Source organism: Sciurus vulgaris, assembly GCF_902686455.1.
Source record: "Sciurus vulgaris genome assembly, chromosome: 3".
NCBI classification, from domain to species: Eukaryota; Metazoa; Chordata; class Mammalia; order Rodentia; family Sciuridae; genus Sciurus; species Sciurus vulgaris.
In genome coordinates, this window is record NC_136463.1 from 80,287,295 (window position 1) to 80,313,915 (window position 26,621).

Sequence of the window (26,621 nt, forward strand, 5' to 3'; positions counted from 1 at the left end):
GTTGTTATTTTAGCTTTTTTAAGTATCATTACATAATAGTATAAAAATTTGCCTACAAAATCGGCCTTTTAATATTTTGTCAAATAGCTATTCCCTATTTGACAGTTCATGTGTTCTGATAATTGGGCAAATTTGGATTTCTTCTGTAGCAGTGGAGACCAAAACTAAATATAAACCCTCTGGTTCATTGGTAGCTGTACTTATTGGAGGGGCAGGGCAGGCAGTACAACAAGCAGTTCCCGTTGTATTCCGTTGTTATCGCTCAATTTTGAGTAATGGGTTCAGTGCTTTCAGTCTTGTAGGAAGACCAAAGTAGAAGAGACTAGCAGATGGAGAAGCGGGAGTTGGTCTGGTGAAATCCACTTTTCATCATAAAAACTCAGAATAGCGGGTGTTATACGCCATCTATTGCTGGCCAAGGAAAACAGTACCTTTTCGGGTTGAGCTATTTTTAAACTTATAATGCAGGGAAAAGAGGTTTTTCTTTTTTCCAAAAATTGCACCAAAATAAAGCAAAGCTTTAATTGATGCGAGCGTGTTGTGTAGGCGTTAGCAGTACTGCCCTCACTAAACGCTCATTGGACAGTAGCGCAACCCCAAGAAAAGGATGGTTGTCCGCGAGCGTGCGTGCACTGCGAGCTGGAAGCGCCAATACCAGGTAGAGTTGTGGTGACTAATTCAGGAGTCCCGCCCTAGCCTGCCTGGTAGTTAGCGTACTTCTAGTGACCATAGATCCCGACGCAAACCACCCACTCCTCTTTTCTGAAGCTTCGGAGGGCGCAAAACGATTGGTTTGTTTTACCCAGAAGACCACGCGCCAGCCGACCTAAAATTTGCATACGTGCTTGACGGGGGCGGGATCGACAGGGGCGGGGCCGCGAAGAGCTCACTGTGGCGCCAGGGGGTTGGGCCACGTGTGGCTGCTTATTTCATTTTTTGGCACCAAGTGTTTTCTACTAAAACTGTAAACGGCTGTTTTGTGCAAGAGCCTCCTTCCCCTGGCCAGTTTAGTTTTCTCCCGCGCGCGCGCCACGGGCTCTGGATAGCATTGGGCCAGACATGCGGGGGTGTTCTTTGAGCGGGTGGGTGGGAGCACCGCTCCCCGGGCCCACTGCTGACAGGCTCCGGGTGTTTCCCGTTGCAGGTGGTTCTTTTGGGCATGGACATCCTGTCGGCTCTGGTGACCCGGCTGCAGGATCGGTTCAAGGCGCAAATCGGCACAGGTGAGCTGGGCAGATGTGGAGTGGGTCCCCGGAGTCTCCTCCCTGCAGCTCTGCTGCCTTCCCTCAGTCTTCTCAGTTCCTCCAGTCACCCGTCCCTCCATGCCAATCCTGCTTCCCCCCTATCTCCTTCAACTTCCCTCAGCTGTGCTGCACCGCTCCCCACCCCATCGCAGGCCTTATTGCACCTACTGTACTTTTCTGTTCCCCCCCCCCCCACCGCCTTCGTGTTCTGATATGGAATGTCAGTAATACGTGTTCTAATAATGAAATGTTACTGCCAACTCGATTTCTTATGTAAAAGTAGCCATCATTCTTTAATACCAACCCATTTATATTTGTCCCCAACCCTTCTTTTGTAGAACTGTTTTCTTTGAGAAGTCCTGCTCCTGCAAAACCAAGCCCAATTGGTTTTGAAGTTTGTCCATGCGGTGGATTTTGTGGATTCTTTTGGTAATTCTTGCATTTCAGCAAGAATATCAGAGCTGTTCACAACGAGTTACGCAATTATTGTTGACATTACTATCTTCACCTTAATTGCAAATGTCATTTCAAGTGTGTAGTGAATGTATGGTCTTCTTTTATTTTGACGGGAAAACTATGTCAGCAAGATGAAAAATTCCGGATCTCATTTCTCAACCCCTGGTATTTAATGATGGTAATATAAACCTCCAAGCAGCTCTGTTTGTGCAACTCTTTCCTTTTAGAATCTCCCACCTTTTTTTTTTTTTTTTTTTTTAATTGTGGTGCTGGGGATAGAAGTCATGGCCTGTCACATGCTAGGCAGGTGCTCTCTCCTTGACCCATATCCCCAGCCAGGATTTCTTCATTTCTGTTTTGCACATGATTTTGGTCCCTTGTTATTAACTTTCTAGTCAATGTACTCCTTCAGAAACCATGGTGTACTATTTCACCAATCTGTCACCAAGCCACTGGTCTATGTACAAGTAAAACAAAACAAACTTACTTTTAGAAGTTTGATATTTTAATAGTATTCCATTTCACCCTAAATTAGCTAACCTATTCAGGTATGATTCTTGTAATGGAGGTTTATTAGTTCTTTCAAGGCACAAAGTAAGCTGACCTCCTGTATACAATAAATTCCCTTGAAGCTCCCATGGGATGGCCCACATTCAGGATGTGTTACTCAAGGTGTGGGGAGCAGGGCTCCTGGTGTGTGTGTCTCTGTATCATGTAAAATAAAAGCACACACTGCTAGTGGAACACAGATTGATTCATAAACACCTATTCCTTCTACCCCCAAGCAGATGTGCTGGGGCCCCTCTCCCTCTCTCTTACTTGAATTTCCTCTTGTGTTGACTTTTCCTGCCAAGGTCCATATTAATACTTTGTCAGTTTAGGAATAGTTGGGAGGAAAGTGATGCAGGGAAGAAGACAGTTTGTGGATTGCAGTGGATTTTGTGGATTCTTTTGGTAACTCATGCATTTCAGCAAGAAGGGCAGAGCCGTGCACAAAAATGGGAGGTTTTAGAATGAAGTACATGAGGTACCCAGGGGTTTGTCTTCCTAACTAGTTGAAAATACTAGCAGTTGTTTACCCCCACTCCCAAGTTTTGTTTCCATTTCTTCAATTTCCATGTTGATTTTCAGTGCTGCCAAGTCTAATAGACAGACTGGGAGATGCTAAAGACTCCGTGAGGGAGCAAGACCAAACTCTGCTGCTAAAGATCATGGATCAAGCTGCTAATCCCCAGGTAGGTGAGAGAAGCATTGTGGGGTGAGCGGGCCTGTGTCTAGGTGCATAAACAGTATGTTACTCCATAGACTTAATTTCTTTTAAGTTGGTGTATTACAGGTGAACATTTTCATAGCATTTAATCTGTCCCTAATATAAGATACTTAAGTAAGTAGCAGAACCTATCATTTGAATAAATTAGTGAATTTAAGATGGGGATTGGATGCTTGGTTTAATCTATTAGGCTCTTTAGCTCCTTTTTATGACTGGCTGTCCCTTTCCCTGGAAGGAGGCAGCCCTTGTGTCTGGGAGGCTAGGAGTACTAGCTGGTACTGCTGAGCTGAGCCTGCTGGGATGATTGGATGCAGCCTTTCAGGGTCCCACTGTGTATTGTTGGTGGTGAAATGGAGATGATCATCAGTCAAAAACTTTCTGAGGAGGATTAAATTGGCCATAGAAGATGAGCAGGTGTTTGACTTGTGCATGGGTAGAGCTGTCCCAGGCATAGAGCAGTGTGAGTGTTTATGTGTCTTTGTCATAGTCATCCCTTCTCTCATGGCTCTGCTCTTCTCACTCATAAAACAGGGCCAGTTATAATTCTTTTCAAAGTTGTTGAGAGAATTAAATGAAATTCTATAAATGTGTGTGTTTTGAACATTTTAACTTGATATGTTTGATAAAATAATATGAGACATTGTTCTTCAGTGTGCTGTGGAGAGGGTCCAGTGGGCTGGTGAAGGATGGGACCAGCTTGGCACCTTCTCAGAGGCCTCTCTTTTGTTGACCTAAGGGAAAGAAAGGCTCCGGCTATTTCTCTCCTCTCACCTGTTTTTTGTTACCTGCAGTATGTATGGGACAGAATGCTTGGAGGCTTCAAACACAAGAATTTCCGTACAAGAGAAGGCATCTGTCTTTGCCTTATTGCAACACTCAATGCGTAAGTCTGGGATGAACTTTAAAGTTTTACTTGGCTGAAACTTGACTGAAACTTTTAACACACTTTTTATTTCAAAGTAGTTATAGATTTGTGGGAAGTCGCAAAGAAATGTGGTGGGAGGGGACCCCCCTACACTCTGTGTTAACATTTTGTATAACTACATTACAGTGTCAGCTCTGGGCAGGGACATTGGCACAGCCTATAGAACTTATTCAGATTGCTCCAGGTATACATGTGGCTCATGCGTATGACAGCAATACTCACAGGTCTCCCTTCTGCTGCCCCTGTATACCACATGCCTGGACAACTAGTCTGTGCTCCATCATTTCAAGGATGTTATAAACATGGAATCATCCATGTATAACCTTTTAAGATAGCCCTTTTCAGTCAGCATAATTCCCTTGAGATTGTAATATATGTTAGAACAGTGTAGTAATTAATTTTGTTTTATTGCTGAGAATTCATGGTATAGTTGTATCCCAGTTTGTTGAACCATTCACCTGTGGAAGAAAATTTGGGCGATTTCCAGTTTGGGGCTATTAGGAATAGAGTTGCTGCAGGTGCGTACATTTTTGCAGGTACATTATTTTTATTTCCCTTGGATCAGGGCCCAAGAGTGCAATGACGGGGTCATTTTTTAGCTTTAAAAGAAACTGCTGAAGTATTTTTCAGAGTTGACTGTACCAATTTACATAATTCGTGAAGGTGGCAGCATTGCTTGTGCTGGTAAGGAGTTGTGAATACATGCAGGTCTCCCCTCAGGCCATTCCATCACAGTTTTATCATTCAGCAGCATTAATGGAATGTCTGCTATAGCAGGAGCTGTGCCATAACGCACAGAGACCCTCCAGGGGTGACCTTCAAGGGATTTGCTGTTTGGTTGGTCCACTGAGCTTGTCAGGATGAATACTATGACATGACAAAGCACAGTGCAGAGTTGTCATGCATGAGGCAAGCACTATGGTGGGAGTGGACTTCTGGCTTAGCTTTAAAGGTCAGGGCCAGTGAAGGGCTTGAACTGCTGGGAACGGGCCCATTGGGGTACGTTCCATTGGTGTGGAGAGGGCTTAGTGTGAGGGGGTGGTTGCACTCTGGGAAGTAGGGCAAGGGCAGCTGTGGGCAAAGAGCATCTTTTTTTCTTAGTTCTCACTAACAGTAACGCACCCCTTTTGTTTTCAGCTCTGGAGCACATACTCTAACACTAAGCAAGATCGTGCCACATATATGTAACTTACTTGGAGATCCCAACAGCCAGGTGAGTGAGAAAGAAAATCCTGGGGGGGAAATAATTTATTTAGAGTGTTTAGATGTACTTTGGTGTCCTATGTATGGCGAGTAGGTGGGTGGGACTTCCTCATCTTCATAGAATTCTGATCATTGTTTATGACATCAGCTACCAATTAGCATTCATAAAATACTGTAAATGTGGTGGTCACTCTACTACCTCCTATATGTTGGGCTGAGAAATCTCTAACCTCTATAAATTTATGTCATCCAGACTAGCCTCCAAGATAGGGCCACTCTGGTCACCATCTCTGAAGCCAAAAATGGTGAGGGTAGGATGGAGCGAGTGACTAGGAAAAGGGTCTGAGGGGATCTTCTATATTTTGTCTTGGACAGTGGCTACACTTGATGCTGTATCATTGTGGAAAATCCTAGTTCTTTCCTTAAATATTGTGCTTCAAACAAATTTTACCTAAGTTGCAAAAAGCAAAGCAGTTTGTTAGTGTAAGGTGGGAGAGGAGCTGGCCATCTGCTCTGTGGTTACTAGGCATCACAGTCTGATGACATCTGTTCTGGCCATCAGGCAGTTCGGGAAGCTACCAGGTCTGGCCTCCAAAAGAACCATCTGTCTTGCCCCCTTCAGTTGTTTCTCACCCAGAATCATTTTCATTATACCAGCTCATACAGATGGATAAATGCTTCCCTAGATAAAGGGGCAGAAAATGTGGCAGTAATTTACAAAAGAACTATATCTGATGAATGGACCTCTCATTTTAAGTCTTGATTGTTAAATCATCCTCCAAGAAGGTTGTGCCAGCTCTCCTTCCACCTAACGTGCGTCAGCTCCTAGGTCTCCCTGGGTCTGCGTCCCTCCTATTCTTCCTTTTGTCTTTGCTCTTGGGTCCCACAGCAGTTTCTCACCTTCTCTTTGGCATCTCTTGTGCTACTTAGTCTTTGCTTTTTCCTTTGCTTGTCCTACTTTCTTCCAGCTAGCCTTCACTGAAGATACATGGTATTGGAAATACAGTTCTTAGATACTTATGCTTATCAAATCATGCTTTTTAGTCGTATTAATTTAAAAATAATCTTAGCGGTTAAAAAAAATCCTAGATCATCACATGGCTTATTTTGCCATATCCCACTGCCTGGTCTTGTCTGTTTTTTTCTTTGTTTTGTTTTGTTTTGTTTTGGTATCAGGGCATTTGAACCCAGAGGCATTTAACCACTCGCTACATCCCTGTCTCTTTTTATTTTTTATTTTGAGACAGGGTTTTACGAAGTTCCTTAGGAACTCACTAAATTGCTGAGACTGGCTTTGAACTCAGTCTCCTAAGTCACTGGGATTACAGGTATGCACCACTGCACTGTCCTCAGAAGAGCTCCTATCATATAGTGCCTGTTTGCCAAGCAGAAAAGTCATCTTCTTTAGTTGGGGTCTTTTGTCCTTAATTCAGATGCTTACATTGGCCAGGTAGGTGACATGAATGTTAACACAGGGCCTGAGTGTACATTCAGAGTTTACTTCAACTGTGAAGGCAGACCAGACAGATAACTGACATGATCCAGGATGACAGTGTGACATTGTTCAGAGTCTGGCATGGTGAGGTGGGTGGATGTTGCTGGGACCATCAGGTGTCACTGTGCACCACATTGCAGCATGGTTCATGTAGTCCCCTTATTCTGCCCCTCTGTCCCTTCTCTTTTTTCCTCACACACTTACTATGAGCTCCTGCTGTGGGCCCACCTTGTTGGAGAAGAAGCTACACTTTGCAGACTTGGGGGGAGGTTTCTAGTTTGATGTTGTTTCTGTAATAACTGAGGTGGACACCATCCTCCAGAGGCAAAGAGGAGATATTATTATGGCAGCATCCTCCACTGATGTGTACCATAGAGGAAAACTCAGTATTCCTTGCCTGAAAGATCACAGATTCCATGTAGGTTTTGAGAGACCCTGAGAATGAAGTGTTCTTAACATTTAAAATTTTGAGACAGTGACAGTCTTATACTGAAAACTATTCAGACGAGCCCCCAAGAATGTAGTATTCTTCACAGGTTTTCTTCTGAAGTTTTCTGATAGGGGAAGTGTCAGTTAGCAACCACTGACCGCATCACTACTGAGAAGTTCCCTGAAGATTCTGCAGAGGTATGGGAGACATTGGTCTGTCCTTATGTTGGGCTGCTCCTTGATGCATTTTTCTCCTTTAGATCTAGAGAAGGAGTTAATTTGTGAGGGCTTTTATAGCAAAGTTTTCCTTATTTTAGAATCAGCACAGATTAAATTACATGTGACCAGAATGATCATGTATTCTAAAAACAGTTGTTTAAGAGATTAAGGTAGCATCAAATCTTGAGCTACCGTTTAGTATTGCATTTTAAAGATGCCATGCCAGAAGGCAGAGTGTATGTAAAACTTGAGCTGCCTAGTGTGGTGCAGGAAAACCTAGATAGGAAACACAGGACCAGGTTTGGTCCTACCTTTGCACTTCATAGCCAGTTGATGATAGTGGGCACTTGGCTCTTGAACCTCATTTTCCCTCTTAGGGCAGTGATGATTGCCTTGCTCCTCACTCTTTGTGAAAGTGCTTTGGAGGGTGACTGTTCTTACCTGCTGGCATGACCATTGGGCCAAGTAGAAGACCTTTAGAAGGATCAAGTTACTCGGGAGTCTCTCATGGTCTGATGGCCATTTTCATTTGCAGAAATCATACACCTGCTACCTTCCAGTGAGTTTCTCAGAAACTCTTAGATGTATAGTGTTTTCAATACATAAGTCATAGGAGAAGCATTGGTGTTTTAAAATGTATTAGCGATATTTCCATAGGCATACTTTTCTTATACCAAACATTCAGAACCCTTTGTGTACCAAAAATCAGTGTTAGTATCAGAAGCCAGATGCTCTTGGACCGATTCTCAGTGGTAATCATAGTACAACTTAAATACAAAAGAAATACCTTTAAATGGAATTGTTTCTTGCTGCTCTAAATAATCATAATAAAGATTGTATAATTTTTTTTAATGAAGAACCAAGAAAATAATTTCTTTTTCTAAGAGGAGAAATAAAAAATTTGTTTAAAATATTTCATGAAGCCAAAGTTCATGTTACCACTTCTGGCCTAGGTGGTTGTTCTTTATGTGCTAGAAAATGCCAGGTTTTGGCCAGGAGTTTGTAACCTACAGTAAGTTTTATAGTTTGAGTTCCAAGCCTTTGTGTCTCTGGTTCAAAGAAAATTCTTACTGCTTTTTCATTCCCGCAACCCCTCATCTATAAAACGCAGTTTGCGACCTTATGGGAAGCTTTGACAGGATGTTCAGCCTGGGAATCCCAGATACAGCACTCTGCAAGCAATCCATATGTCCACATCTGCCTTAGTTATGTTTTTTCTAGACATAGATCTGCATGCACATACTTACACATACCACAGCTCCCAGAAACCCTGCCACCTTGTTTCACTCGTACTACGAGTTAATCATTGCTCCTTCTGGGGTTTTTACATAGGTTGCATGTACTTTTATCATTTTATTTTATCAGTGTATTTGGTGCTGGGGATCGAACCCAAGACTTGTGCATGATAAGTACACACTCTTCCATTGAACTCGACTTTCTTTTAATTTTTTCATCAGTCTTTCCACCTAGGCTCTGACCTTGAGGATGAGGATTATGACTTGTTCCACTTTACAATTCTAGGCCACCCCATAACTCTGGATGACTTTCCCTTCTTCACTAATCTCAGACCAGTGCACACTTGTGTTGTTAGTGCTCTCACTGCACTCAGCGCCTGACATAGTAGTCAGCCTCTAGTTCTTCATTTCTCTGACGAGTGACCAGCAAAATTCTCTTGTAGCTCTTCAGGTGGCCACTAGCACTGGCTGAATTTAGTGTTTAAATGAAGTCATGCCTGCCTTGCAGGATGTGAAGTCCCTCTTAGATTCCTGAATGTAGGTGAGTGTCTCAGGGAACTCAAACTGTAAAAGCCTTCCCAGGATGGCCACAGATGCGTGGAATGTGTGTTAGGATGGTTTTGGCTGCAAGTAACTGAAAGCCCAGCCTGCAATTGCTAGAGCAAGGGAGAAATGTACTACTATGCATAATGAGGAGTCCCAAAGGACGGAGATTCCAGTCTCCTTAAGGGCCCAGTGTCACCCTCAGAGACTTAGCATCTCTCCGTTTCCACTGTGGGCATTGCCCTCTATAGTTCTCCCCCTGGGCACAAAACAGGTGCAGCCAGGCCAAACACGTGCAGGGCTAGCCTGGTGGGTAGGAGATATCGCCTCCCAAGCTCCTTATTTGTTGTCGACTTTTTACATTGAAAGGTTGAAACAGGGTTGGGAGTGTGGCTTAGTGGTAGAGTGCTTGCCTTGTATGTTCAAGGCACCAGATTCTGTCCCTCGCCCTGCAAAAGAAAAAAAAGTAGAAAGGTTCAAATGTGCACAGAAGTAGTGAGAGTGCCATCCAGCGTCAGCTACTTTCCTATTTCTCCTCCCCATCCCATTATTATGAAGCAAAATCTAGATTATTTTGAAGCAAATTCTAGACAACACTTATTTAATTCCTAAGTGCACCAAAGGATAAGGACATTTACCTTTTTAAAAACTTAACCCTAATAACATTGTCACCTTTTGTCCCTCAGCAGTGAGTAATTTTCTCATATCATCAAGTGCCAGTCACATTCACTCTTCCCCAGTTTTCCCTTTCCAAGAGCAGAGGAACCTACTCCATAAACCTTCCTGTAGTTTCTCTCATATCTCATTGTGGAGAGTCATACCCCAGGCCTTGTGCCTGTCACAGGGAGGGAACCAGGGTCGTGTGACAGCCATACACTAAGGAGAGCAGGCTTTCATTCCTGGAGGTGTGGATCACATCACAGACCAGCATGTGGATGAGGAAGACAGGACAATGGTGAAGTAAAGGCAGCTGGCAGCCTAGGGCATCCTGCACAATGGAAAGTCCCTCCACTAGGGAAGAAAAGCTCTTGTTTTGCCTGACAGCCTTGGGTTTGTGGCCAGGGCTCCTAGGCTGGCCTGAGGCAGCACAGCCTGTGTTGCTTCCCAGTGGCCTTCCTACTCTCCTGTCTGCCTGTGGTGCACACCTTTAAAGCCTGAAACAGCACATCTCATACTGTTGATCGAGTGCTTTCCCAATTGAAGCAGAGGTGGGGCAAAAGCAGGCCTCTGTGAAGGGTTTGATGGGGCTGCTCTGCTACTCTGCCCCTGCCTCATCTGTATGCTGGTGCAATCCTGTGGTACCCATTTGCCCAGGCATCTGACTTTGGGGCTGTGCTCATGTCTAGGAGTTTGGAGGTTGGGGGGAGATTTAGATTCTCAGCAACTTACATGCTGTGGTGAAGCCCCCTTTTGAGTTTTCTGCTTTAAACAAAGCCCTAATGTTGGGCTGGGGAGATAGCTCAGTTGGTAGAGTGCCTGCCTTGCAAGCACAAGGCCCTGGGTTCAATCCCCAGCACCACAAAAAAAAAAAAAAAAAAAAAAAAAAAAGCCCTAATGTTGACACCCATGTTGGGATGCAGTGTGCTTATGGGAGAAGGCAGGCTTGCACTTAAATGGCAGTTCTGCTTCCATCCTGGGGCAGGGGACCCAGATTCACCTTTCCAGCCTTCACTCCCTCTTGTGTGTCCTAGGAAACGGGGCCCTTTGAGGAAGGAACGAATGATATGGCATACATGGGAAACTCCAGATTCTCTAAAGTGTTCAACTTGTGCTTGGTGGGTAGTGCTTCATATGTGGCACCGTTTCACAGTCTGAATAGCCTGAGGTTGGGGGCTCCTTTCTGTGGTGAGCCTAACAGGTTAGCAGGTGGAGGCAGTGAGAGACCAGTGTAGTCATGAACAACCTTGCTGTCCTTCATTCTCTACTGAATTGCTCTCATTCACCTTCCTTTCTCAATTGGAATATTGCACCTTTTAGGACGAAAGAGAATCTGCTCATCTCCATTTCTTCAATGAGGGGTGGTTTAGACCCTCTAGCTTTCTAATAAGCCTGAGGAATGATTATTGTGGAGGACAAAATGTTGGTTTAAAAGATGTAGAGAATAAACATCATTGTGTCAAGTGCCTTTATAAACAGAAATTGTAGGTCAAAAACTGGCCTAAGATCTGATTGCAGCCTGCAGATTGTTCTATACATGTGCATGTGTGTGTGTGTGTTTGCAGAATGTTTTAATTTTACCCTTAGAGATTTTAGATGAGTGTGCAGGGAGATGTATTTTTCTGACTTTTCTTGAAAGTGTACAAGGTGTGGCAAAGCTGTGCCTACATCATTCCATGGTGGAGTGATCAAAACCTGTGTGCTCAAGCCCTTACATTCCCCTCTTCTAGCTGCCAGCAGGGTCCCCTACCAGGGCCATGTCACTACTACATGTAACCTGCTCCATTCATTCACCATTTACCACTGGCCTGTGTAGGAGTAAGCACTCAAATATTTGTTGAGTGAATCCATTATTTCTTTCATCCCTCAAACAACCCTCAATTAATAAAGGAGGAAACAGTCTAAGAGTCAAGTATTGTTTCTGAGGTTAGGCAGCTTCTGAGTGGCAATGTAGGTCTTTAGGTCTACATTGACTTCAAAGCTAATGATTTCACTAAGTGTCTTAACTGTTTATGGCCTATACTTTGTAAGTAACTGGTTGCTGTTTAAGGAGACCAGCCAATGTGATGAGCAGATGGTATCACTAGAAAGTAAACAGAGATGGTGCTCATACTCCTGGTTGCCAAGACACAATGTCATTGACTCCTTTTGTAATGTTTGCCTATTGCTATGTGAAAATGTTTCCTAGCATTAGAGATTGTTTCTTTTACAAAATAAACTGATAATCTGTGTTAGTCAACTTCTATAGCCATGATGAAACCCATAGACTGGGTGGGGTTTAACCAACAGACATTAATTTTCTCTCAGTTCTGGAGACTAGAAGTCTGAGGCCAGGGTGTCAGTGTGGTAGGGCTCTCTTCCTGGCTTGCAGGTGACCATCTTCTTTCTATGCTTGTATGGCCCCTTCTTCTTCTTCTTTTTTTTTTTTATTGTAAACAAATGGGATACATGTTGTTGTATGGCCTCTTCTTTATGTGTCTCTTATGAGGTCAATCATCTTTTCATTTCAGGGCCTCGTTCTTTATGACCTCCTTCATTAACTTCATTACCTCCTAAGAGGCCTTATTTTTATATAACAGTAACATTGGGTGTTAGGACTCCAGCATTTGGATTTTGTTGGACACAAGTCAGTTCATAGAATAAGGTTTTGGAGGACAAGATAATATAGCCTATGTGTATATATACAGAATGGAATAATATTGAACCATAAAGAAGGATGAAATTATGGCATTTGCTGGTAAATAGATAGAACCAAAGATGGTACTGAAGACTGTCATGCTAAGTGAAATAAGTCCCCCAAAACCAAAGGCTGGATGTTATCTCTGATACGTGGATGCTAACACACAATAAGGAGAGGAATAGAAGAGTTGAAGTTCATTGGATTAGACAAAGGTGAATGAAGGGAAGGGAGGGGGAATGGGAATAGGAAAATAGTATAATGAATCAGATATAACTTTCTGATGTTCATATATAAATACATGACCAGTGAACTCCACATCATGTACAACCACAAGAATGGGATCCTAATTAGAATAAGTTAAACTCTATGTGTCTGTATGTCAAAATGCATGCTACTCTCATGTGTGTCTAAAAAGAACACATTTTAAGAAAAGATGATATAGCTGAGGATTTTCCTTTTCCACCAGAAGTGGGGAAATTATGAATAAAGTTACCTGTCATATGATGCTATTAAATCACAGGATAACCTGCAGTATCCAGACCATAAATTATTTGTATTTCTCTCTTTCCTACTTCTTTCACTCCAGTATTTTGATTTCATTGCTCGGGACCAAATGTAAAATCATGTTTCTCCCCCATCTTTGCCTACCAGTTAATTACACTGCTTTCCCGTAGCACCACCTCTTTGTATTTGTACACACATACATGCATTTGCACACGTACATTTTTTTTCCAAAACTACTTAAAAGTAACATGCAGATGTAATATATTTACCCCTATAAACCTCAGTGTGTGGGGCTGGGAAGATAGCTCAGTCAGTAGAATGCTTGCCTTGCAAGCACAAGGCCCTGGGTTCGATCCCCAGCACCAAAAAAAAAAAAAAAAAAAAAAAAAAAACCTCTCTGTATCATCCAATAGCAAGGATATTTTCTTATTCAATCCTATGTAATTTTTATAACTAAGAAATTTAATATTGTACAGTGTGATAGTCAACATTCAATTTTCTCCAAGGGAGTTGGTAGGTGAAGGGGGGCGATCCCCCCATCTCTCCAGTGTCTCTCCAGCCTGATTTAGCGCTGCTCTCTTGGTTCCTATTTCTCTCTGGCCAGACTGGAGTACTTGCCCTTCCTGAGGCACATGCTGTGCATCCCTGCTTTCCTGCCTTAGCACAGGTGGGATCTTGTTTGGAACCTGGAACCTATCTCCTTCTATCTGGACCTGGTAACATCCTGTCTTTCCAAGCATGATTAAGGGCCCTCTCTTCCATACAGCATATTTCGACATGCCCTGATGTGATTACACCCTCTTTTCTACTGTACTCTTTATGCTGTTGAATAGCATTTAATCCATCCTGTATTAAATGTAGAACTTAGGGACTTTTCCTCCTTCTCCTTTTTAGGACTCTGAGGTTCTTGAATATGGGGTCTGTGCAACCTGTACTGTCCATTTTTGTTGATTATTAAGTATTTATTTACTCAACTTAAATTCAGATTATTTTGCATGATGTTTTTCATTTAAAATAATTCATGGAAAGATGACCTGAAAATTGTATTTTCCTGATATCATCCTGAAGAATGGAAAGAATTACAGATGTGGACTTTTAACACATATATGGGGATGGGGAACCTGCACATTTTCTACACTTTGGGATCATGTCTATAAAAGGAAAACTGTGAAACAAGACTTTATTCCAATGAGTGTAAGGGATTGTATTCACAGTTGTGCTGATAAATTGCGGTGGTATGTGGCCTGTTGTGTCCCAGCAGGAAGTTCTGGGGAATGACACACAGTAGCTATAAGATCTCTTCTTTTACATCTAGGTTCGAGATGCAGCAATAAACAGCTTAGTGGAAATTTACAGACATGTAGGAGAACGTGTGAGGGCAGATCTCAGTAAAAAAGGATTGCCACAGTCCCGGTGAGTTCAGATTTTTTTCCTTTTTTTCTACTCTTTCCTCACTCTTTTTCAGGTATCATCTTGGTTTGCAGAACTGTTTTCGATGTGGTGATTTTATTCAAAGAATACACGATTTGAGGATTTGTGATTGAAGATCTTGGCAAGATTATACATAAGGTTCCCCTCCCGTTCTACACTCTCAAATAAGACTGTCTCATTCAGACATCTGTCCCATTCCTATGCCACATACTGATTTTAAAAGCACCTTTAAAAGTGGATGGTGTTAACATCCAGTACTCTTCCAGTTTTTATGATTCTGCATCTTGTGTATACATAGCACACAATATGGTATGTGCTTGGAATGTATTTGTTTGAATGAAAAAAGCCTTCGCAGAATGTATGTGGCTAGAAATAACATGATAATTTTGGAAAATATCTTCAAAATGTTAGCTTTCTGTTTAGTCAATGTGTGGAAGCTAACACAAGGAACCCAGTGTCTTGTCATACTCAAGATAACTTGAATCCACAAACAGTTTTTTGTTACAACAAGAATAAAGTAATATGAAGAACATATATCTATTATTTCAACTCCATTATATATGGAGAAAGTTAGCACCAAATGAATTCTAAACCTTTACCCCATGCCATTCCTTTAATGAAGAAAGTAATGGGAGATTTCTGGGAGATCAGAATGGGACTGTGGTTTTGGAGCAGCTTGTTTGAGACTATCCTTGTGTCTAAAAGAACAGCAGAGGCCCAAAAACCCAAGTGACTTTTGAAAGATTACATGGCCAATAAGAGTTGTAGCCAGGATTCATATCCTATTCTTCTGGCTTACCTTTTAACTTTCTCTACTCTGTTTCATGTAAGAGTTTACAGAGTACTAGACTTCTAGATATGGGATGGAATGCTGAAATAGTATACAAGAGTCACCTATTTTATTTTTTGATACGGGATTGAACCCAGGGGTGCTTGTACCATTGAGCTACGTTATTTTTGAGACAGGGTCTTCATGAGTTGCCTGGGCTAGCCCAAACTTGTGATTCTCCTGTCTCAGCTTCCCAGGTTACTGGAATTATAGGTATGCACCACCATGCTTGTTGCTAAGAGTCATCTATCTGTAAGGCTATCAGGCAGATGTGGTACATGTGGGATTTGTGCTGTATACAAGATAATTATATGGGACTAAAACTGTTCATGTTTTTAACAAAAAAAATAGGTGAGGATAGAATTATAGGTTGAACATCCCTAATCTAAAAATCCTAAGTCTGAAATGCTCTGAATTCTAAAACTTAAGAGTCCTTCTTCAACTGATAAAGTCCATGCAGATATTTCCAAATCCAAAACAGTGAACATCTGAAGCACTTCTGGTCCTAAGAATTTCTTGTAAGATATATTTGACGAATGTGTTATTTCTGTGTTCACAAAACCTCAGCTTTGTGATCTCTGAATATGTATGTGGTGAGAACATTTAAGGGGAGGAACTTTAAGACATAACATTGAGGATCTCTTAGGGAAAGTTGGAAGGTGTGGATGAACTGGGAGGGTTTGCCTTAAGGGAGAGGGCTTTTTAAAGATAAAGTCACTATTGTCACTGGGAGAACTGCCTTGAGCAGTGAAGTTCTTTTCTCTGGGATGGTCTCTTGTTGCTATGTGGCTCCCTGAGGCCCCAAGCCATGAATCTACCCCCTTACAGAGTTTCTGTCTTACAGAGTGGCAGAAGCTGGAAGATAGCAAGTGGGTCAGGGGAAAAAGCCATGTGCGATCTTAGGGAAGTGAGGGCAGAGAAGAGTTAACACAGTAGGCCTGAGACCTCTGTCCTCAGCAAGACCTGCAGAAGTCTGACTTCTGGCTGGTGTGTAGAAACATGGATTTGGTGAAGGTTTCCTCCATTCCCAAAGTGAAATCAGAGAGGATCACTGTGTTCAGACTGCAACACACTGGTTTATGTTGCACACCTGATTTCCTTTTGGGAGTCTGGCATTTCAGTGAGTACTTAACCATGTCTATGTGCTCAGCCTGCAGTAAGCACCCAAGTGCTGAGTCTCTAAAGAAGCTTTCCCAGTGGACTTTTTACTCATGTTGTCACGACTCAGCACTGGGTCAATTAACCTTGTCCTGTGCGACTCCCCAGGAGAGACTTAGGAAGCTGTGCCAGGTCTCCTCTTGTCTTTACCCCAGGCACATTTTCCTCACTGCTTGTGATGTGTCCTTTTGTTGTATTAAACCTCAGATGTGTGACTGTGCTGAGTTCCCTGAGTTTTCCCAGTGAGCCTTTAGACTTGGGGTAGTCCTGGGGCCCTTAACTCTGGGGTGACTCAGGTAATGCCCCACAGGTGTTGATACCAGAACTGGGGTTGAAGCTGCTTTCCCCAACCTCCTAGTCACATGTTTCACTTGTTCTTTGACATAGCTTTCTCTTTTCTAAATATTGATAAAGTTTCTGCAAAGTGGCTTGGACCTCTGAATAGGAATGAAGGTTTCTACTCTCTCATAGTGTTCAAACTCCTTTCTAAAAATTGTGGACCGGAGTCTGGTAATGTAGCTCACAGGTAGAGTACTTGCCTAGTAAGAGTGAGGCCTGGGGTTTAATCCCCAACATACCCTCACAAAAAAAAAAAAAAAAAAAAAATATATATATATATATATATATATACATATATGTATATATGTATAAAAATAAATATAAATATATATATGCACACATATATATATAAAGAGCTGGGAGAGTAGCTCAGTGGCAGAGCAGTTACCTAGCATGTGTGGGGCCCTGGGTTCAATACCCAGCACCTCCTCCCAAAAAATAATAAAAAAAATAATAAAAGCACCAGAATGGAATAGGTGGGCCTAGGGAAATGGACCACATACTTCACATTCATTGCTATAAAACTGGCAGACACAAACATCTAGAGACCCAAGGTGTTATTCAGAAACTGTACTCTAGTGAAAGAAGCTAAAACTTCTTGTTTCTTTATATTTATTATAAGGTAGTTACATAAGATCTAGCCCTCTGACTGTCAGGGATCTGATTACCACCTTAATTCATTGAGGATGTACCCAAGTGGAATGGAGCTTTTAAGATATCATACTGCTGTTACTTGGGAAACCTAATCTCTGCTATATGTGGCTCCATTTGGCTGACTGGATGTCTTGAATATTCTAGATTTCACTTTCCTTGTTATGGATTTTGTTGTTATTTTGTGAGCTTGGTGGGTTGTTAAATTTAGCAAGATTCTGTAAGACTAATAAAAGATTGTAGAATTTGCTGAATGCTTTCCAGAATATGGATTTAGTTCTAGAATACAAAAGTCCTCTTCAAGATTTTGTTCACTGTCAGAGAAGAATAAGATTAATTGTATCTCTAAGAAATACATAGTGAACATGTTTTTATATCAGCCAGATAACATAAATATTAAGAGTAGTAATCTCATTTGAACAGCAGTTTTTATTGTCCATTTTTGCTCATCAGTTGAGAAAAGAGACTTGAACATAAAGCAGCTTCACTTTGCAGGAACTGGAAATAGGGTTTTGGGTTTTGGAAATAGGGTTTAAGTTATTTAAATTGAGTCATCCTGCAGTTAAAATCATATTGAGGAAATAAGATAGAACTCATCAATAAAGTCTTCCTGTTAGAGTGTCTCTCTACCCACATGGGCTCTTGACTCTGAATTCTAGAACTTGAGAGTCCTTCTCAACTGGTAAAATCCATGCAGATATTACCAAATAGTTGAGCTGTTAACTTGAATTGGTAGAATGTTTAATCATTTTAATATTGTTTTACATCTATTATTTTCACAATTCATGCATGTGATATGTTTAGAAAGTAAGTTTAACTGAGTATGGTATCATATAGTTTTCTGATCTTTTGTAAGGCATTCTTGAAAACTTAGTAAGATTTAGATCACCTGTAACTCCTCGTGACTGACTTTCAAAGTCATGTGCTTTCAGCATGCTATGACATTTACTGCGGTCCCAAAGACCTTCCAGAATGTAATTTCAGTCAGTATGATATATTTTAGTTTGTGAAGCTTTGGAAAAAAGCCAGATCACTGATGTTACATTTCTTTTGGGACAGTCATTGGGAACCAAGCCCCTAAAACAGCAGTGACTTAAACCTAAGGATAATTTACTTCTCAGGAGCAGATACATTTTGTCTGGTGCATTGTGACACTTAACCTTTTGAACCTGCATTTTTAGAAAATATATTTTTAGTTATAGATGGACACAATACCTTTATTTTATTTGTTTTTTTTTTTTATGTGGCGCTGATGATTGAACCCAGTGCCTTGCACATGCTAGGCATGCGCTCTCCTACTGAGCCAAAACTCCAGGCCCTGAACCTACATTTTTGAACAGCTCTCCTACTATTCACTTTTGTGTTTCTCTCTCAACCTGCTTGAACGTTTTACTAACTTAGTATTACTTAATGATTGCTTGGAAATTGGAACTTTTTTTCTTTTTAAACTTGCTAAAGCTTTAGTGTTAGAGAGGACTCATGGCAGAAGCAGATGAGAAATTGCATTGGACATTCCTCTCATTTTTAATTTCATTTTTTTATGTCAACTAGATTTACAAATACATCTTTTAAAAAAGGCAGTACCTTACACCTCTGCCATTTTCTATTCTCAGAGGCAAACACTACCAACTATTTTCACTGAGCTTTTGTTACTGCTTTGTGTCCTATTAATATGTATATATTGCTATTGAAATACATATATTTTTTGGACTGGGACTGTGGCTCAGTGGTAGAGTGCTCACCTAGCATGTGTGAGGCACTGGGTTCAATCCTCAGCGCCACATAAAAAATAGATAAACCAATAAAGATATTGTGTCTATCTACAACTAAAAAAAATTGACCTTTAAAAAAAAATGTGTGTGTGTGTGTGTGTGTGTGTGTGTGTGTGTGTGTGTGTGTGTTTAACCACCATAAGAATTTTCCCACTCTGGGGGTTAATTTCAGCTCTCTTTCCTTGTAATGTTCTTCATGTATGCTCACCATATCTCCTTGTCCATAGAAAGTAGACATATTTTAATTTTAGTTAGAATAAAATTTACATATTATTCTAGCTCACTGGTAATATTTGGTGGATTGTGATTAATGACTTCACCTTTTTCTCACAACTATTTTTCATCTGGAGTTAAAAATTGCTTTACTTTGATTTGCACTGCTGTCTGTGCACTTGGTGCATACTGCTGCTAACGTACCCACTGCCCACTTGTTTAATCTCCCTGAGCCTCCTGTTTCAGCCTGCGTCCTCACTGCCTCCTGGGCAATCATCATTCTGATGTTGCTGTTTGTCATCCTGGTCTGGCTTCAGTTCCACTTTGTCTACAGGTTCCTCTGCCCCACCCCTCTCTGCAGGTAATCCCTGACCCCACCCTATACTGGGGACTGAATTCAGGGGTGCTTTACCACTGAGCTGCACCCCCAGCCCACTTTAAGTTTTTTAAAATTGAACTTGCCATCCTCCTGCCTCAACCTCTGGAGTTGCTGTGATTATAGGTGTGCGCCACCTCCCCTGGCTCCTGTTCTAATTTTGAGGTCTCTTTTTTTGCTCATTGTATGTTTCCCTTTTGTGGTATTGCTTTTTTCCCTAATAAGAGCTTTATTGAAATATAATTCACATACCATTATTCTCTCCCTTTCAAAGTGTACAATTCAGTGATTTTTAGTATATTCTCAAAGTTGTGTAACCCTCACTATTCTCTAGTTTTGAATGTTTTAGCCCAGTGTAGTGGTACATACCTGTAATCTCAGCAACCTGGAGGCTGCAGAAGTTTTACAAATTTGAAGCCAGCCTCAGCAATTTAGCATTACTAAGTCTCCAAATAAAAATTAAAAGGGACAGGGTATGTGGCTCAGTGGTAGACTACCCCTGGGCTGAATCCCCAGTACTGAAAAAAAAAAGATTTTCTTTTCATTACCTGAAAAAGACACCCCTTGCCCAATATCAGTCATTCTCCATCCTCTCCCCTTCCCCAGCTCCTCCCAGTCATGACTCTCCTTTTTATTTCCATGGATTTACCTAATTTGAACATTTTGTACAAATTAAATCATACAAAATGTGACCTTTTTGGCCTGCCTTCTTTCATTTACCATAATATTTTCAAGAGTCATCAATGTTGCATGGAGTATTAGAATTCCTCTGCTTTTTAAGGCTCCATCATATTTATATACTGCATTTAGTCTGTCCATTCATCCATCAGAGGACGTTTGCATTGCCTTTACCTTTTGGCTATTGTGAATAATGCTACTATGAACGTGTGTGCAGTGTCTCTTCAACACCCTGCTTTGAATTCATTTGGTTATGTACCCACAAGTAGGATTGCTGGATCATATATTTAATTTTTTGAGGGACTGCTGCTCCATTCATTGCACACTCCCATTAACAATGTGCGGGGTTCCAGTTTCTCCTCATCACTTGGTATTGTCTGTGTGTGTATATATTATTATTGTTATTGTTATTGTTAACCATCCCAATGGTTGTTGTCTCATTGTGTTTTTTTTTTTTTTTAACATTTTTTAGTTGCCAGTGGATCTTCATTTTATTTATTTATTTTTATTTTTATGTGGTGCTGACATGCTGTGCAAGCACTCTACCACTGAGCTACAACCCCAGTCCTCATTGTGGTTTTGATCCTCTTAGAATTTTCAGGGAATCCTTTTTGAAAATCATTTGACCACACAGTAGTAGTGGTTTTTTTCTAGACTCTGAATTCTATTCTGTTGATCAATTGCCCATCCTTAACCACAATCTGACTCAATTTTAATAGCATTTGTAGTAAATTTGAAATATCAAATTTGCTCTTTTTGCAGGATTGTTTAGACTCTTTTGAATCACTTGGATTTCTGGAAGAGTTTTTGGACTAAGTTGTCAATTTTGCAAAAGAAAGAGTTGGAATTTTTTTTTTTCTTTTTTTTTTATTCTGGGGAATTGAACCCAGGAGCACTCAACCCCTGAGCCACATCCCCAGCCCTTTTTGTATTTTATTTAGGGACATGATCTCAGGGAGTTGCATCACACCTTGCCTCACCTCACTAAGTTGCTGAGGCTGACTTTGAACTCAAAATTCTCCTGCCTCAGCCTCCTGAGCTGCTGTTATTACAGGTGTATATCACCATGCCTGGTGGCAGTTGGAATTTTAATAGGAATTATTTCAAATGTGTGGGTGAGTTTTGAGAATATTGGTTTCTTAATGTTTAGTGTTCCCATCCATGGATGTGGAATGTCTTTTCACTTTTTTAGGTTTTCATTAATTTCAACAGATTCTCTGTAGTTGCCAGGGTGGAAGTCAGTGCTTCTTTTGTTAAATTCATTCCTATGAAATTTATTCTTTTGATGGTAATGTAAGTAGATCCTTTTTCTTAATTTAAATTTCATGTGATTCATTACTAATTGCAAATGAATTACTAATTATAAAACAATTGATTTTTTTATATTGCTCTTAAATTCTGCAACTCTTGTGAACTTGCATATTTTAGTGGTTTTGTTGTGCATTGTTGAGACTTTTTATGTACAAGATGATGTCATCTGCCAATAGAGATAATTTTACTTATTCCTTTCTAATATGGCAGCCTTTTATTTCTTTCTTTCCTAAAAGCCCTGGCTAGAACCTCCAGAACAATGTTGAATAGAAGTAATGAGAATGCATATCTTTGTTCTATCCTTGGTCTTAGAAAGCTTTTAGTCATTCACAATTAATTACAATATTAGTAGTGGGTAGTTTTTGTTTGTTTTGTGTATATATATACTTTTATGAGATTGAAGTTTTTTCCTATTCCTAGTTTGTTGTTGAGCATGTGTATATGTGTGTGTTTTAAATTATGAAAGCATTTCGAATATTGTCAGAGTTTTTCTGTATCTGTTGAGATTATGTGGCTTTTGTTTTTTATTCTGATATGACATGTTACATTTATTGTTTTTTAGATATTGAACCAACCTTGTATTTTTGTTGACTTTATATCTATATTCATAAGGAATATTTTTTTCTTTTCTTTTTTTGTGGGGGAGGACAGAGGGGTAGTTACCAGGGATTGAACCCAGGGATGCTCAACCACTGAGCCATATCCCAGCCCTTTTTATTTTAGTTTTGAGACAGGGTCTCACTAAGCTGCTTAGTTCTTTGTTTTCATGTGATCTAATTTTCTGGTTTTCTTGTTCCTGTAATACTACCTTACAGAATTAAACCTGTGTGTGTGTGTGTGTGTGTGTGTGTGTGTGTGTGTGTGTGTGTGTCTGTATTTTAAGTTTTAGTTAATTAAAAAAAATTTTGAGTTGTAAAGGGACAGAATGCCTTTGTTTATTTTTATGTGGTGCTAAGGGTCGGACCCAGTAGACAAGCACTCTGCCACTGAGATACAGCCCCAGCCCCTAATTAATAGATTTTTAGTACAGTTTTAGGTTTATAGAAGAATTAGAAAATAGAGAAAGTTCCTTTATGTGTCTCTTCCCACACCCAGTTTCTTCTGTCCTCTTCTTAAAAATAGTTTGTGAAAGATTAGTGTGTCTGCCTAGGAAATTCTTCCTTTTATCTTGATTATCTAATTTTGGACACATAATTCTTTACAGTATTCACTGGTAATCACTATTTTTGTAGGTCAGTAGTGATGTCCTACTTTTCATTAATTTGAGTTTTTTTTTTTTTTTTTTTTTTAAGGTAGTCTAGTTAAAGTTTGTCAATTTGGTCGATTCCTGCCCCCCCGCCCCCTGCCCCATGAATGAACTTTTAGCTTTATTTTTTTTCCTACTGTTTTCTAGTCTACATTTTATCTGTTTTATAATTTGTATTGTTTCCTTCCTTTAGCTTGATTTGATTTGTTTTTATTAAAACAAATTTTTAATTTAAATTTTTAAGCGTTTTATAAAAAATTATACTTGGTCATGTAAATAGATTTTTTTCCAGTTTTTCTAAGATGAAAAGTTTTATCTATTTGAGATAATAATCTCAAATGTAGGCATTCTCATCTATAAATTTCGAGTATTTAAGCCAACTCTCAGGTTTGGTACATTTTATTTTCATTTTCATTTGTCTCAAGTATTTTCTAGTTCCTTTTTGTTTTTACCTGTTGCTTAGGAGTGTTTTATTTAACGTCTACATTATTTTTGAGACTTCTAATTTCTTACTGTTATTGATGTGTTTCTCCTTCTTCTAGCTATTATTGTCCTGCACATTGCATTTTTGTACATTTTAAGTACAAAAGGACACACTTTCATAATTATTGCTTTCTGCAGTTTCCTTTTAAGTCAGGTAGGATGACACAAATTACAAACAAAAATTTGTATTTTTTAAAATTTTTACCTATGTCTTTAATTATTTATGTAACTAACTTTACTGTTGTTTTTTTATTTCCCTACCTGAATTTGAGCTACTGCAGGTTTTCCTTTCATTTCAACCTGAAAGACAATCTTTTTTTTATTTGGGAATATCATAAATTCTTCTTGGGTTTTGAAGCCTAGTTTTATTAGCTATCCAATATTTGATTGACAGTATTTTTCAGGACTTGAATACAAGCACAACCCCATTGCCATGTGGTCCTCCTTGTTTCTTGTAAGAAATTGGGTATTCATTGTATTGAGAATTGCTTATGCAAGATGAGTGACTACTCTATTGTTGCATTTAACATTTTCTTTTGGTCTTTTTTGTTATGTCTTTTTTAAAAATTTTTATGTGGTGCTGAGGATCGAACCCAGGGCCTCACACTTGCCAGGCAAGTGCTCTATCACTGAGTCACAACTCTTTTTTATCATTTGTCTAGTTTTGGATCTCTGAGTTTACCTTATTTGGATTTTGTCATAATTCTTGAATATATTCATGTTTTACATCAACTCTGTGAAGACTTTGACTTCTACTTCTTCATATGTACCTTTTGTTCCTTTTTCTTTGTTTTTTCTTGAGACTTCCATTACGTATATATTGGTACATTGCTATTATAAGATGATCTCTTAGGTGTGTTCATTTTTTTCCCTGTTATTTTCTGCTCTGTATCTCAGACAACATAATGTTGGTTCACCTATCTTAAATTTTGCTGATTCCTTTCCTAGCTCAAATCTGCTGGGCCGAGTTTGAAACTCAGTGGTAGAGCATTTGCTTAGCTTGATCAGTGCCCCAGCACTGGGGAAAAAAAAAATCTGCTATTGAAGCACTGTAGTGGAAAAATATATCAATTTTTTCAGTACTGGGACCTGAAGCCAGAGATGTTTTACCTCTGAGCTTCATCCCCAGCCCTTTTATTTTTTATTTTAAGACTGGTCTAAGTTGCCCATACTGGCCTTGAACTTGTGATCCTCCTGCCCCAGTCCCCAGGGTAGAATATTTCATTTATTTTACTTTTCATCTCTAGAATTTCTATATGGTTCTTTTTTTTTAAATTTCTTTCTCTGAATTGATATTCTCCCTTTGGTGAAACATTGTTCTTAAATTTCTTTAGAAATGATTACCTTTAGGTTTTTCAGCATACTTATAAATTCATTTCAAGTTTTCCGACATCTGGGCTTCCTTATGGATAATTTCTATTGACTGATATTTTCCCCTGTGTATAGGCCATATTTTCTTGTTTCTTTACATGTTTCATAAATTTTTTGTTGAAACTGAGCATTTTAAATGGTAGGTTTTACAACTCTGGAAATCTGATTCATTCCCCATTCCCAGGTTTGTTTTTGCTGTTGTTTTTGTTACTGATACTTAAAGACTTTCCTGAACTAATTCTTAAGGCATTTTCTTTGTTCTATTTGGCCCTGAAGTTTGTGGGTTAGCTTAGTGGCAGTCTAATGATTGGACAGGAATTTCCTTAATGCCTTGAGCCAGTAAGTTTCCCAGTCTTTGCTGACTTACTTTCAGTGTATGTTGGGGTTTGCTCTCAGTGTTCTGGCAGGTAGTTTATACCTCTGCCTTCCCTTTTGTTTCCTTCATATTCAGAGCCAGTATCAGGTGGGTGAGACATTAGTGCCTTCTCAGATATTTTCTGGGCAGGCATGTGTCCTCTCATGTATGCATGGCCTCTAGATTCTCAGGAATGTGTCATTGCTTTTAAAATTCCTATGGACATCTCATTTTCCAACTTTTCCTTTAAAGTTTTTTGAACAACTTCTTTGCTCTGATTATATTGCTGCCTCAGGCCATTGTCATGTTGAATGGTGATTACTGATATGTTTCGATCACGTCCTCAGGAAAAGGGCTCACATCGAGGCAGCTCTGAGTCTGGCTAAGACAGGCCTATGAATGGGGTTACAGGGATATGGCAGACAGGTCACATGATAGTTGTCTGGGAGCAGGTGTTATGGGGGAGATCCAGACTTGCTAGCCATTTCTTGTGGCTTCCAGACTACTGGTTTTCAAACTATCACAATTGTGAGCTGTGGGTTTCCTCTGCCAAGCTGGAGGCAGATGGGGTATACCCAAACAATGAAAAAGCTAACTGCTATTACCAAAATCTGGCCCTTTACTAAAGAAATGCTCCTTGGATTGTTGCAAGCCTTTGTTCAAGCGTTCAAGTTTGGAAAACGTTAATTTTAAAAGGTTTTGTCAGTATTCTCTTTGCTTCTTTAAAGCAACAGATTTTCAGGGGTTCTTTTTCTGCCATTTTGCAGGGTTCCTTTCCTGTTTGCTTTATGCCTGCAATATTTTTTCTGTCTCTTTGAAAGTATTAATGGTATGGTTTAAGACTGTTTTCTCGCTAACATGTCTTCTGTCATCCCACGTTGGAATTTTTCAGTATGTGTTTATTTTGCTCTTTCATGTTAGAATCTTTGCTCCGGTATCTTACGGTCCTTGGTACTCATATTTGAAAGTGGGAACTCAAAAGCTTACTAGAAGCTGTGAGTGTGGATGGAGCTGTTAAATATGAGATTCTAGTATTTGCTTCTAGTTTAAATTCTAGATTTCTAGTTTTGTTTTTGTTTTTTGCAGTACTAGGGCTCAAACCCAGGGCCTTAAGCATGTTAGGCAAGTGCTCTTAACACTGAGCTAATTTCCAATCCAAGAAAATTATGTAAAATTTTTATTTTATGTTATAAATTTTTCTAGGAAGAAGTTAGATCTAAATCTTATAGTAAAAAACACTCCGTTTAGAAGAAGAATTTAATATAAAAATTCAAATTTGGAAAAACTAGGGGAAAGTGAATAGTGGTTATTTGTCAAACTAGTAAGAGATTTATTAACTTATTTTGGGGGAGTTAAGGATTGAACACAGGGCCTCACACATGCTAAGCATGCACTGACCCCAAAAAGTATATTTTAAATTGCAATCCAAAGACTTAAGTTTAAAAAACAAATGATGGCTTCAAAGGGTAGTCATTATGTCCTCATTATCTTTATTTTCATTTTACTTTTTTTTTGATGCTGAGAATTGAACCTAGAGACACTTTACCA

At 39.9% G+C, this 26,621-nt stretch overlaps 1 protein-coding gene across 17 annotated transcripts in view; it reads left to right on the forward strand.

Moving 5' to 3' along the window:
* The window catches only part of CLASP1 (cytoplasmic linker associated protein 1), a 268,066-nt gene that overhangs the window by 88,322 nt on the left and 153,123 nt on the right, over nucleotides 1–26,621 (forward strand). For all 17 annotated transcript variants that reach the window (XM_079132151.1, XM_079132145.1, XM_079132141.1 and 14 more), the window contains exons 3-7: nucleotides 1,145–1,223; nucleotides 2,832–2,935; nucleotides 3,762–3,853; nucleotides 5,033–5,108; nucleotides 14,176–14,273. In XM_079132151.1, the coding sequence (XP_078988277.1) occupies nucleotides 1,145–1,223; nucleotides 2,832–2,935; nucleotides 3,762–3,853; nucleotides 5,033–5,108; nucleotides 14,176–14,273 (449 nt within the window). The remainder of the gene's footprint in view (nucleotides 1–1,144; nucleotides 1,224–2,831; nucleotides 2,936–3,761; nucleotides 3,854–5,032; nucleotides 5,109–14,175; nucleotides 14,274–26,621) is intronic.